General features: G+C 31.8%; 1 protein-coding gene and 1 pseudogene across 1 annotated transcript; both read right to left on the reverse strand.

Moving 5' to 3' along the window:
- Positions 1 to 4,949: 4,949 nt before the first annotated feature.
- Positions 4,950 to 6,379, reverse strand: LOC149511916 (zinc finger BED domain-containing protein RICESLEEPER 2-like; annotated as a pseudogene).
- Positions 6,380 to 11,788: 5,409 nt separating this feature from the next.
- On the reverse strand, positions 11,789 to 13,303 carry LOC111316076 (myb-related protein 308-like). Its single transcript, XM_022918092.2, has 3 exons — positions 12,978 to 13,303; positions 12,744 to 12,873; positions 11,789 to 12,579 (listed from the first exon to the last, which is right to left on the reverse strand). Exons 1-3 carry the CDS (start codon positions 13,108 to 13,110, stop codon positions 11,985 to 11,987), a joined length of 858 nt encoding a protein of 285 aa, XP_022773827.1. The 5' UTR covers positions 13,111 to 13,303; the 3' UTR covers positions 11,789 to 11,984.
- Between the last annotated feature and the right edge of the window lie 857 nt (positions 13,304 to 14,160).

Here is a 14,160-nt window from a genome sequence, read left to right on the forward strand (position 1 = left end):
TTGTTAGGATAATTTAAAATTAAATGGTACCATTTTAGGATGGGTGTTGTAGGAGTGCTATAATATTTCCCACACGTAATCAAACTCCCGAATCTAGTTCTATTTAAAAGGTTAGAACTTATTCTTTAGAGACCTTTAGTCAAGCTTAGGAGCTCCTTAAAATAGTAAATTCATTAGGTGACCAATCACATCTTAATAAAAGATTGGTAGTGACTCCTTAGGTTGTGTCCAGCTATATATTTACAGATCTATATGTTATGACAGTTACACTAGGCATTATTGATGTGTTATATTTGAGAATTAAAATTTTAAATTTTAGCTATGTATTCTTATAAATTGCATGATTAATTTCCAACACATTTTATATCTTGTATCCAACTCTTTAAACCAATTTCTTTGGTGAAAAAGAGAAGTACAACCTTGAAAATCAATCTCAATCTCGGTATATAATTGTATCAAGTAATTATTCCATTAATTGAATCACTGTGAGAATTAAGGGTGACATTCATGCTGCCTATAGGCTAAAATATCCTAAGCAGAATTAAGAGATTTGATATTAATATATTTTGTACCAAAATGTTCAAGCTAAGTTTTTTGGTAAAGAAAAAACTTGCAATCTTGAAAATTACTTTTGCCTTCAATACACAAAAGTATCAAGCAAAAACTCTATAAATCAAACATTAAATAATAAGGGCTGAAACCTATGCTGCTTATATAAGGCCCATTTCATAGCTAATTGATATAATTAGTAAAAAGGAATTGAATCTAAATTAAGTTTCCCCTTTGTTGTAAGATTTACCTCCAAATGCTTAATTCTAACCATGGTGGCAAATTCAGATTTAAAGTTACATCAAATGGATATAAAAACTGCTTTTCTAAGTGAAGATTGGAAGAAAAAATCTATGTGGAACAGCTTATAAGTTTCATTGAAGAAGGTCAAGGGCATAAGTGTGTAGATTTTTTATATCAATTCATGGTTTTAAGCAATATTCTAGTTGGTGGTGCTATAACAGTTTTAGGGGATGCTAGATGAATTTTAAAAAATCAAATCAAAACCGATGGAGTCACCATTAATATTTTTTCGTAGGTGTGATTGGCTATATGAAAAGCTTATATTTTTAACAAAATCATGAAGTTAAATTAAAACCTATTGAAAATATAATTTTTGGTCTATGAAAAATAAAGCCAAGTTTAGGAGTACAATTACTTGTGGAGAAGGATTAGCGCCCCCACACACCCATTTAAAAATAGTACCAACTAATTATGTGTTATTTTTTTATTTGATAAAAATGACCTTAATTTTATTATTAAAATAATTCTTTTAATTTTTTATTTTTTTCAAAAAATATTTCAAAAACCCTTTATTTAGGAATACAATGAAAATTTTTAGTTTTAAAAAATTTTTCTAAATTCTTCAACATATAGGCGGAATATCAAAACATAATTATCCACTTAGAATTCTCATAATAACCCTTAAAAGCCAACATAATATTCCTTTGTAAAAATAGTTATTGGAAATCCTCTAATATCTAGGCAAGATCTTAAAAATAATTTTTTGCTTAGAATATTAGCTTCTATTTCTAAAAATGTAGTTTTTCAAAATCACCATTTATTATTTTATATACTTTTTTTAAAATGATAAAATGCAAGCAATGTAACATGAGACAAATGAAAGATGCAAACATAAATTAAAAGATATAAGTGACCAGTTTAATTAATCTTATAAATATGTAATTTTATCTCTTTTTACAAAAATATTTAATGATAAAAGAAATTTTATTTATTATTTTTGGTGTTGGAAAAATCTTTTCAATTTCTTAATATTTAGGCAGAACTTGAGAAAATTAATCATTCACTTAAGAAATTCTCATAATTTATTTTTAGTACAATGGTAATGGTCTTCACTAGTAAAAAATATGATTCAAATTTCCTCCAATATCTAGGTAAGGTATTCAAAATCATATTTTCACATATAAATATTATTCTATTTTTATTTCTAAAAACCTTTTAAAAAAAAAAAAAGAAAAACACAAAATCATTTTTAAATCACAAAATTTTGATATTTCATTTTTTATTCAAATTTCATTTCATTTCATTAATCATTCACAAACAAATTAATCTTAAAAAAAATACACATATACATTCCATTTATTATTACAATTATTAGCAACATCAACTAGCATAAAAAAATATAATATGGGCATGATAAAATAAATAAACAAAAGAGAAAGCAAGTATATCCAAATAAAGTTCTTGGACTAGAACCCAAAATGGGATCCAAGAAAACTCCTAAAATAGTTGGGATACAAGTTGGGTTTGAAGTAGATTCGGAATGGGCTTAAGTTGTTATGGTGGGTTGGTCAGGTAGGGGTCCAACAGCAGATGGAGTTGGGTCTGGTGGAACTGGGCACGAATCGGGTCACAAATCTAGGTCAGGCTAGTAGATTTCACCAAGCTTTTTCCCAACTATAAAAGCTTATGTTTTTTTCTAATTCATTTCTTCCCTCGTTCTTTAAAAATTTCATCTTTTTCAAAAGTCTCCCCTTTTCTCTTCACCAACTTTAACCGGCCTTCAAACAAACCAGTTTTTGGTGACTGACAATCGACTGGATCGCTGCTTACCACTAACCATCACTGCTGGCTAGCGTATTTTGAGACCTAAATTTCCTCGGATACTCTATTTTTCATCCTTTTTCACAATCTCTAAATGATTTGTACGAAACTCAATGTTTTATCCAAGATGTGAGATCAATTGGCTAGCTCAACCTTAAAAATCACCATCTTCGACCACTATAAATGGCTCCAAATCTAGTATGTCGTTCTCCTCCTTATCCCCTTCCTTTCCATGGTTTCAGCTTTCCTAAATCCAATGCCATTACTATAAACCTTCATCGCCAGCACCCTCGTAAACCCGTCAGCCACCAATCTTTCCTATTTCCTTCTCCTTTTGATAGGCTCCAAAACCCAAGTCCTAAACCGAAAATTAACATACCTTGATCCAAATCTCTTTAAAATTTCTCCTCTCTTTTCTTGAAAATATCTAAAAAAAGTCCTAACTAAAGAACCTTTTTTTTTTTATTTTTACTATTTTTTTGTATTATGCTCTCCTGACTATTGTTTCCTCACCATGAGGAATATGGCTGTTATTTTTGTGTTTTGTTTTAATTTTTGAAAAGAAAGGCTAGATTATTTTTGGTTTGGGGTTGTTTGAGTAGTTATTTCAAGTCAGTGGGTTAGGAAATGAGTTTCGAGTCTAGGGGTTGAAGCAATCTCAGATGTATTTATGTGTTGGAGATGATAACAAAAGTTGGTGGTGGATGGTGGTTGGTCAAGTTGTGATGGTAGGCTTTAGGCCGATGTTGAAGGAACAGTTTACAGTGACAAGGTTAGGTGCTAGTTGGGAGGAGCTAACTGTTAATGATGGTGGTTTCTGGTGGGTGATTTTTGTGAATTGTTATCTGTTGGTGGTGTTGAGAAACGACAATGGTGGACTAGGGAGGCTAAAAGAGGTTGGTTGAGCTGTGACGGTGGTTCGGCTATGATGGGCCGAGAGAAAATCCCTTCATTTTTGTCTTTGTTCCCCTTTATGTTCCTCAAAATCTTCGTTCTTGTAGAATCACAAGTTAAATAAGACATGGGAATTGAATTTAGTTGCAGAAGTAATAGCAGTAGGTTGATGCATTTGGAATATAGGGTCTAGGGCTGTAAACGAGCCGAGCCGAGCCAAATAATGAGAAGCTCGAGCTCGAGTTCGACTCACAACTCGGGGCTCGATATTCGACTCGAGCTCGATCGAGTTTCATTTTTCAAGCTCGAACTCGATTCGTGATCGAATTCGAGCTATTCGAGCTCGCTCGATTAAGCTCGATTAATATATAATAAAAAGCTCGATTTTTATACTCGATTATTCGAGCTCGAGCTCAAGCTCGAGATCTTTTACAATTAATTTTTATCAAACCTAATAAATATTATATTTTTAAGATAACAACAACAACAATAACAACAACAACAATAATAATAATAATAACTTACACAACAATCAAATTTAAGCAAATAAAAGTCTCATTAAATGATTCAAATACAACACACAAATATAAGACATAATGAAACTTAGAAATTAAAATCCTAATTGAAAGATATTAAATATCCAAGCAAATAAGTTCACAAATAAGTTACAACAAACCAACAACAATACATATGCTGCCTTCACAATATTATGTCTTCAAATAAACATTGGGCTCATATTGCTTTTCAATAAACCTATACAAAAGAATAATTACAAAACAAAGAAATTATAATTAACAATAAGAATAACGATAAAAGTACCAATGTAAGAAAAAGATTGTAATATTATTACAATGATCAATAACTTTAAATTTTTAACATTAGCATCAACATGGATTTTATCTTGTCAGTTGTCTTATAATCAGAGCAAAAAAATATAAACAGTATCTTGTCAATTACCTTAACATGAGTTTCTATCATTAGTTAACCTATGGTTCGTAAATTATAATGCAAAAAGCTCAATCTAGACTAGCTACTACCTATTTTTCTTTAGTAATGTTGTGACAAATTAAAAGTATTTAATAATAATATTTCATACCTGTATAGAAGACATTAGATATCTTCACTTTAGGGGATTTTGAGTGCAATCTCAATTGATTTCTTCTCTTTCTACATAGATAAAGTAAATGAAAATAATAGTTAAAAATTAGATTAAAGCAATGATAGTCACCTAATAACAAAATAATAAAAAAAAAACTCACTTTGTTCTTTTTCTTCACTCCATGAAGATTTCGACACCAATCTCCTCCACAAAGTAATGCTTGCACTGTGTCAGGAGATAAAGAAGCATGATAAGTATCAATAACTCTACCTCCTGCACTAAAGGTAACTTCTGAAGCCACTGTAGTGATAGGAATAGCAAGTATATCCCGAGCCATCTTGGATAAAATACGATACTTCAAAGTGCTCGCTTTCTACCATTTCAAAGCATGAAACTTAGTGGAATCTCCTTCACAGATAAAACAGCCCTCAGCTAGGTAGACATCTAAATCAGATTGTTGTGGTTGAGCAGTTTCAACTGATTTTACATAATTTGTAAATTCAAACCAACCAGAAGAAGAAGCTTATATATTCATACCACTAATACCATTATCATGCACTTGAGTTTCAGCACTATGCTCATTGCCAAATTGATACTCACGAGCATATTCATCATAAATCTCATAAAGGGCATCTCGAACTTTAGCAATATTTTCTTTTGCTTCTCTATCAGGGTACATTCGAGGAAAGCAAAACTCAATCACCCTCATTTTGCACCTTGGATCCAAGATTGCTGCTATAGACATCAACAAATTACATTATCCCCAATACTTATCAAATTTACTCTTCATCTTACGAACCATTGCTTGAACAAATTCATTTTCATCATTTATCTTTTTATCCAACAACACTTTCACACGATAAACTTCATTCAGAAACAGGTTTGAAGTTGGATAATCACTTCCAGAGATGATTTTAGTGGCTGAATTAAAAACTTCTAAAATCTCACAAACTTTCTCCACCTTTTCCCAATTTTCATGACTTGGACAACATTCATAATGAGATTCTCGCTCTTTGAGTCTCGGAAACACTTCTTTGAATTTGATTGCAATCGACAACATCTCGAATGTCGAATTTCAACGTGTTTTACAATCGAGAATGAGTTTCCTATCAGGTAACTGTAACTGTTGTACTATGTCAGAAAATGAGTTAAGTCTTGCCTCATTTTGATTAATAAAATTGACACTTTCATGAACATCACCAATCACATTCTTAATCTCAGAAAGGCCATCTTGAACCATGAGATTTAAGATATGCGCACAGCACCGAACATGAAATAATTTTCCTCCACAAAGCAACATCCTATTTCTTGAAAAAGTGTCTTTAAGAATTCTAATCGCCACATCATTGCTTGAAGCATTGTCCACAGAAAGTGTAAACACCTTGTTTTCAATTCCCCATTCCTTTAGACACTTAAAAATACAATCAACAATCTCAACACCGCGACAAGGAGGAGGTATGTGAACAAAGCTAATAACACGCTTTTGCAATCTCCAATTAGAATCTACAAAGTGTGCTGTAAGAACCATGTACTCAATCTTTTGATTACTTGATTTTCACAAATCTGTTGTCAAACTAATCTTGCTGACAGTCTTCAACAATGCCTTTAATTTCTTCTTTTCTGCTTCATAAACTTGCATGCAATCTTTTTTAATAGTATTATGTGATACCTTTTCCAATTCAGGCATCCCACGTTTTTGCATCATGTTAAAACCTTCCTCTTCTATAATCGAAAAAGGATGCTCGTGCATAAGTATCCAATGTGCAGCTGCTTCTCTCATCTTTACCATATCAAACTTGCCATATGTGAGAGTAGGTAGTATCTGTATATCACCACATGTGTTTACTGGCTGAAAGTTGATCATTTGTTGTTGATTCTGAAAGATTTTTCTCTTAACACAAGTTATCAAATGCCTCTTAAATTGAGTTTGTACTTTTACTTGTATTTATTGCTAGCTTCTTCTTGCAATGGACACACTCTCTTTTTTTTGGAACCATCAGAAAGAGTGACTTCTTTGAATTCTAACCAAACAGCAAATGTCTTTTGCCTCTTTTTCTCACTACTTTCTTCACGCTCTTCAGGGTCAGCATTATCACATTCTCTATCATTGGCATCAATGACTGGTGTTTTATCTGTGTTACCATTAGTGGCATCTAAAGCTTCATTCATTGAATCATTACCATCATCTGACACAATTCGACTAGTAAAAGAATCTATTGTCGACTGAACTGATATAGAAGAGATATCCGGTGTGGTTGATGACATGTTTAGTTCCCTATAGCAAAAAAAAAAAGATAAATCAAAACAATAATATAATTTTAGGATCAAACAATAATGCAAACAAGTTGTTAGAAACATGTGCAGTAAATTTTATTGCCAGAAACATGCTAAACAAGTTGCGAGAACAAATTATTGGAAGAGTATAAAATTTTATTCTTTGGGAAAATATACTAATATTGTAGGAATTTTAATAAATTTAAGATTACCTACTTCGATAATAATTTCAATTTCTAAAATCAATTTCTTAAAATGAATGTTTCTTATTAATTTTTACAATTATACATGCCTATTTAGTATTTATATAACATTAACTCAATCTCATTAGAAATAAGTGTCAGGTTATATTCTAACAAATCTAATATGCATAAAGAAGAAAAGTATTCACATTAAACAGTCCCCAATAAATTAGTGATGAACCATATGGAAGCTCAAATTATGATTATGACTAAAAACAATAGAGCCAATGACTTTTTTTTTTTTGTTAAATAATATGAACCATCCAAAAGTTTTTCTACTGATAAAGCGTATTGTGCAAGTCTTGAAGTGGTCCAAATTCAATTACTTTCTTGCTAATAATATAGAGACTTTTGGTTTACAAAATTCAGTATTTAAATGCAAATTCACAAAGAACATACTGCTTTTCACAAGTTTGCAACAAAAATAAAAGTATAATATGATAGTGTTTGACAAACAAATCAGAATTGATAATATCAATACTAACAAATAGCCATAACACCTTGCCCCCTTTCATTGTTGTTTTCAATCTGCATCCCCACAATATTCATAAAGGTATTTAATTTAGACATTCATAAAGGTATTTAATTAAGGCAGTCTTATTTAAACCACCTTTTAGCATGAATTGAAAGCCTAACATAAAAACATTTAATAAAAAAATGGCACTCAAAAAGTATGTCATGGAGAAAAGGCTATGTTGAAGGATCGGGTTCTGTTCAAGCTACTGCAAACATCGAATGGGTGGAACGAGCTTACCTTTTAGAGAGAGGAGAAAGGGCTACGTTGAGGGATCAGGTTTTGTTCAAGCTACTACAAACGTTGAATGGGTGCTACTGCAAACGTTGAATGGGTGGAACGAGCAGGGCTTCATTGAGGGATCAGGTTCTGTTGAAGCTGCTGCAAACGTCGAATGGGTTCTGTTAAAGATCAGGTTCTGTTGAAGCTACTGCAAACGTCAAATGGGTTCTGTTCAAGATCAGGATCTGTTGAAGCTGTTGTAAACGTCAAATGGGTTCTGTTCAAGATCAGGATCTGTTGAAGCTGCTGTAAACGTCGAATGGGTTCTGTTGAAGCTGCTGCTACTGCAAACTTTGAATGGGTTCTGTTGAAGCTGCTGCAAATGACGAATGAGTTCTGTTCAAGATTAGGATCTGTTGAAGCTGCTGCAAACGTCGAATGGGTTCTGTTCAAGATCAAGTTCTGTTGAAGTTGCTGCAAATGTCGAACGCTGCTGCAAACGTCGAATGGGTTCTGTTCAAGATCAGGTTCTGTTGAAGCTGCTGCAAACGTTGAACGCTGCTGCAAACTTCGAATGGGTTCTGTTCAAGATCGGGTTCTGTTCAAGCTTTTTAGATAGAGAAAAAAAGGGCTTTCGAAAGGGTGGAATAAGCTTGGAAGACAATGGAGTGGGATTCGAGAAAAAAAGGCACCGCAAGTAGGGCTGTTGGTGAGTGAGAGAGACGGGGAGAAAGACTGAAAGAGAAGAGAGAAAGAAAGAAAGAAAATAAAATTTTAGGGTTTTTTAAGCTAAGGGTAAAAAAGTAATTTTATAAATAAAATAATAAAAATAAATATATAATAGAAAAGCTCGATTAGGCTTGCAAGCTACTCGAGCCGGATATAAAAATACTCGAATTCAGCTCGATCGATAAGTCGAGCTACTCGAGCTCGAGCTCGACTCGGTAATAATCGAATTGAATTCGAGTTTTCTTCGAATCGAACCCGAGTAGCTTGCGAGTACTAATGTATCATTTACATCCCTAATCGGATCCATAATGGATTGGTGCTAAGGGTCAAAGGGTAAATTAGGAAGGAAAAATCAGATAGATGAAAGTAGGCATGCCAGTTGGCGGAAATGACTTGGCATTTGGGAGGGGAAAGCTGGTGGTCATGTTTAACTTTCTAGTGATTTTTTAAAAATCATTTTTCATCACATTTATTAATCTAATTTAAAAAACTTTGAGGCTTAAAAATTAACATGATTTTATTGGACTTAGGCTTTAAAATTGAGTTTAGGCCTATAATTGGATTTTGAGACTTTATTGGGCTTTCAAGCCCAATTGACCCAAAATTAAATTGAATTGAACTTGGACTCATGTAAAATGGTAAAAAATGATTAATTTGAAACAAAATCAAATGAGCTTGATTCAATTAAAATGTTTAAATTGGTCCAAATTAAAATGTTAAAATCAACCTTAAAAATTGAATAAACTCAAATGATTTAAATAAAATTAAGTGTCTATAAGTGGTAATGGTTTCATCAAGTAATAATTTCATAAGATATTTTCATGATTGATGAAAACTACTATGTGCACGTAAAAAGATTCAAAGATAAGTTTATGATCTTATCGTTTCATGTAAATGGCATACTATTGTCTATAAATAATAAATAGTATATCACTATAGTGAAAATTTTGTTGTCCTTCGATTTTAAAATGAACAAATAATGCAAAGTAGTTTATATATTTGAAGTAAAAATTAAAATAGGTTGCTCCAAGTTGTTAGCTTTTTCTCAATAGTCATATATTAATTAAATTTTTAATCAATTCCATATGCAAGACTGCAAGTCAATTGAATCTTCTAACGCTAACGGAGAGGGTTTGAATCAAACATTGTGTCTTAAAGCTCCACATAAAATGGAACAAATGCGAAGAATTCCTTATTCAAATGCTATTAGAAGTCTTATATATATTATGATTTCTACATTGCCAAATATCTATTTTGCAATTATAATGGTAAGTAGGTATCAATCAAATCTAAGTCAATCCCACTGTAAAGTTGTCAAAAGGATATTAAAATATCTTAAAGGCATTATGGATTATTCATTATGATATCAAATTCATTATGCTATCAATGAAATGATTTGCATCTCATTGGCTCTTTTGGGTGCTTATTAGGGAAGAGATTTAGTTGTAAGAAAACATTCCTTTACTTACGTTTCTTACTAATTAATGGAACAACCTTATGGAGTCGAAACAAATTTTTATTAACTTGTCTACATTGGAAGCTAAATTTTTAACATTTTCGACAGTAGCACAAGAATTTTTTGGCTTAAGAGATTTTTGAGATATGGTATAGTGAGAGGCAAGGTTGTAAAAAAATAAATAAACATGCAGTACATACCATGCATAATATGATTGTAGATATGCATAATATAGTTGTAGATCTGTTCACAAAGGCCAAAACTATAGATATATATAATAACCATATTAAATCTTTAGGGTTGCATAGATTTTAATATGATTAAGAAGTTCTAGATCTGCAATTTGTAATTATTTTCCCTTGTATGTTTATTGTTGACTAACAATTATCTTCTATAATGGGCTACTAAATTTACTTCTTTGTTTCATTAAGCTTATACACATATATGTGAAGTACAGAATACAAAGGTATTTTAAATAGAAAATTGGCCTTCTCACACAATCAATTACATGTACGGTTTAGTGCCATGTAGAGATGAAATTAATTGGTTTTAAGCATTATATGCTATTGAAGTAAATTGCATAGTTCAAGCTTAAAATGAAATCACTTTGATAGTGAGACGGGATGAGATCATAAAATAATGAATTTTGTGAAAGTGAATAATCCTATAATTCACTTTATTTGTCTTTAATCTTTATATAACAAGTAGAAATCCTGTTATTGTATTTTAAAAAAAGTGGAATTGTGCATGGAATCAAGTTCGATATTGAATATATCTAAATTATCAATTGTACAGTATTGAAAGGTAACATAAGAATTTATCTTTAGTTCTTAGTTGCATTAGACCATGCAGTCAATAGGATCTTAGTCTAGTTCCCTTATAACTTTTAATTTTCTTAAAATTTCAATTCGACTTTAATTATTTTGGAATGTTACTAACGATAATGAATAATTTGATCTAATAATAGGACATATGGAGAACATTTGAATTTAAAACGAAAAGATTCTAGATGAAAAGAACATTTAAAATGTCACATTTAATTGTCTTAATTGGTTGATCAATAATGTTTTATATAGTTAAACACAATTGTTAATACTTAAGTTTTTATGTAATTGATATAAAGGAGATCATGAAGAACTTAAAATGCGACTAAATGAATCTAGAATGTTGCATACTTTTTCAATTTAAATATTTGATCTGCTATATCCATAACAGCCGTATTGCAAAAAACTCTTGAGATTATAATATGTTGGTTGCATGACCCTTTTTTTTTTTTTTTTTCTTTTGTATGAATTTAGCTGAGAAAAACATAATCCATGTACCAAAAGATATAGCTAAATGCAATTAACATATATATTTGAAGTTATTCCGCACGTTCTAAAAAGACAACTCCGATGATGGGAGGTTAAGCTGTTGGTTGGAGCTGAGAAAGACTTAAATGGATTTTGACCATAAGGGAAATTGCTCTCTACCATAACACAAATTAGAAGAAAAAAAATTAAGAAAGAAAGAGAAAAAGAATAAGAATGTAAAGAACGAAAGAAAAATATGCTAATTCTAAAATACAAGAGCAATGCTCTAAAAGGCAAAATTCTGTGCAACTTGAAGATTTATACTGTGATAAACTAAACATTTTCCGCATGTGTGATCTTGTTGCAGATTGGTGAATCAAGTCAAAGATCTTAACTTCCGCAATGGTCATTTTTAACATTTCCTTCGGCACAAAAAGACAGTAGATCATCAGATGACAAAAGTTACTTTCCACTTTTTCTGGTGTACATGTATTCATGTAAAAAGCTCAGTAATATCAATAATTTGGGCAAAATTTTCTGCAATATTAGGAAGTTTTTAAGCTTGCGAGTTGCAACCATATTTTTGGGTTCTCAATTTGGTTGATTTTCATATCACAGCTTTCATGTCAATGAAACTATTTTCTGAGATTCAAGAATTCGTGGATGTTGAGTAATATTTGTAGAGAGAATCAGCTGGAACGGTAGTTGCCATGGCACTACAGCTACACACCTGGCTTTTCTGAAACCCTAGACCGTAACATAAGCACACAGCTGGAGTTGTTGGTCGAGACAATTGATAGGAGACTTGTTGCTGCCGCTGCGACTCATTTAAGTTGGTAGAAGAAACTTGAGATTGGCATGGAAGCCCAATGGAGAGTTCAAGATTGAGTTGTGCGAAAACTTCTTCAGTAGTTACTCCACTGCTGCTGTTGGAATCTTCTGCTGAGTCTGCTCCAATCTTAATATTTGCAGGCACTTGCATCAACGGCACCGCTGAGTATTTCATGTCTAATTGAAACCTATTATTGTTATTGAAGCTGCAGCTACTGCTGGTGCTGCTGTTGTTGTTACTGTTACTCGTTTTGTTTGTGCTGATAGTAACTGTGCTAGAAACTGAATTGAGCGGACGATGGGTTTGAGGATCGATTCCTCGGCTATAAAGCTTTCTTTTGATACGAGTATTCCAGTAGTTCTTGATCTCATTATCAGTTCTTCCTGGCAATCTTGCAGCAATTAAAGACCACCTGAAAGAAAAAAAGTATAAATCTAAAAGACAAACCAGCTGAGATTGTAATGTTATTTGCTAGTATCATTAAGGACGAAGCAGTTGCTAAGTTCACCAAAATCCCTTTTTTTTTTTTTTTTTAAAGAAAGCTTGAGAATCAATTAACATGACAAAAGAACATACTTGTTTCCAAGTAAGCTATGAAGTTTAATAATGAGTTCATCTTCTTCCTCTGTGAAGTTTCCTCTCTTGAGATCGGGCCTTAGGTAGTTTATCCATCTAAGTCTACAACTCTTTCCACATCGAAGCAAACCTGGAAATACATATATATATATATATATATATATATCAACCATATCAAAAGGCTGTACAAATCAAATCCCAGATAATTTTCATAGCATAATAAAAGAAACTGACCAGCAGCTTTGGGGAGAGATCTCCAGCAGCCTTCACCATGAGCTTTGATGTAGTTGATGAGACGCTCATCTTCTTCTTTTGTCCATGAACCTTTGTTGGTATGCTCTTTCTCACAACAAGGAGATCTACCCATACGGGTTAGTTTCTAACTATCCGCAAAGCCGAAGCGAGAGAGATCAAAGCAGATGAGACAAAAACAAATTGGGGAACTTGTTCTAGTTGTAAATGAAAAGGGTCTTTTTGCTACAAAATCAAAATGAATAAAGAGAAACGAAGGAGCGATGGAATATAAACGAGGGGTTGTGAGGAGAGGGTGCAATTGACTCGGGGCCCTCTTTGTTTTCCTAGTTTTATATTGCACGGTGTTTGACCGAGTTGGTGAGAAAAGACGAGTGGTTACAATTAAGTTGGTGCCGGATTTGGTAGGTAGCTCTACTTTTCATATACTTACCCTTTATTTGCACCTTGCTCCTTGCTCTTTTCTTTTTCCCTCCTCTTTTTCACCTCATTTTTCGTTTCTGCACTGGATTTCTTGTATTTTTTTTTCCCATCATCTGTGGATGACAATTTTGTTGATAAGGGGCACACGATGAATTTTCCATCTAAAAAACCAACGAAACGCATTTAAAAATAACTAAAAAGCTTTTAGAATACTACGATTAGTTTGAATATCAACACTTATAATTTTTTCTCTATTTTCATATTAGGTTTTTTTTTTTTTTTCTGTAAAAAATTATTCATATGATTAGTTGTTAAACAAAGAAACTTCTAGAACATATGAGATTATTTATAGGGAAAATAATTACTAACCCTATTGTGTAACAAAAAATACCCCTTCAAATTTTGAGAAATACCCTCTATACCTTGAAAAAAAAAGATGCTACGTATTTCCCAAAAAAAAAAAATAGATGTTAAGATTTTATTAATCAGAATAATTTTTGTTTAAAAATTTATTTTTTCTTTTTTCTTTCCTTCCCCTATTTTTCCTCTTTGCACAATCTTTTGTTTCAATCTTTTTACCATCCAACCTTTTTTTTTGAATTTGATAGTCATTAAAATAATTTTTTAAACTAAAGACAATTTAATATATATTAAAGTTAAAATTTAGAATTAAATTCGATTTAATATATAATTGATATTTCAAATTAGCTTGATTGAAATTTAATTTTGTCATAATTAGAGA

This window comes from Durio zibethinus, chromosome 24 (assembly GCF_047325235.1).
Source record: "Durio zibethinus cultivar Kanyao isolate XHJ-2024 chromosome 24, ASM4732523v1, whole genome shotgun sequence".
Lineage (NCBI taxonomy): Eukaryota > Viridiplantae > Streptophyta > Magnoliopsida > Malvales > Malvaceae > Durio > Durio zibethinus.

Coding starts and splice junctions, on each gene's coding strand:
- LOC111316076 (XM_022918092.2), bottom strand. CDS start 13,110: ATGGGTAGATCTCCTTGTTGTGAGAAAGAGCATACCAACAAAGGTTCA. Junction 12,874..12,977: donor ATCTCTCCCCAAAGCTGCTG/GTCAGTTTCTTT, acceptor ATGTATTTCCAG/GTTTGCTTCGATGTGGAAAG. Junction 12,580..12,743: donor CATAGCTTACTTGGAAACAA/GTATGTTCTTTT, acceptor TTTTTCTTTCAG/GTGGTCTTTAATTGCTGCAA.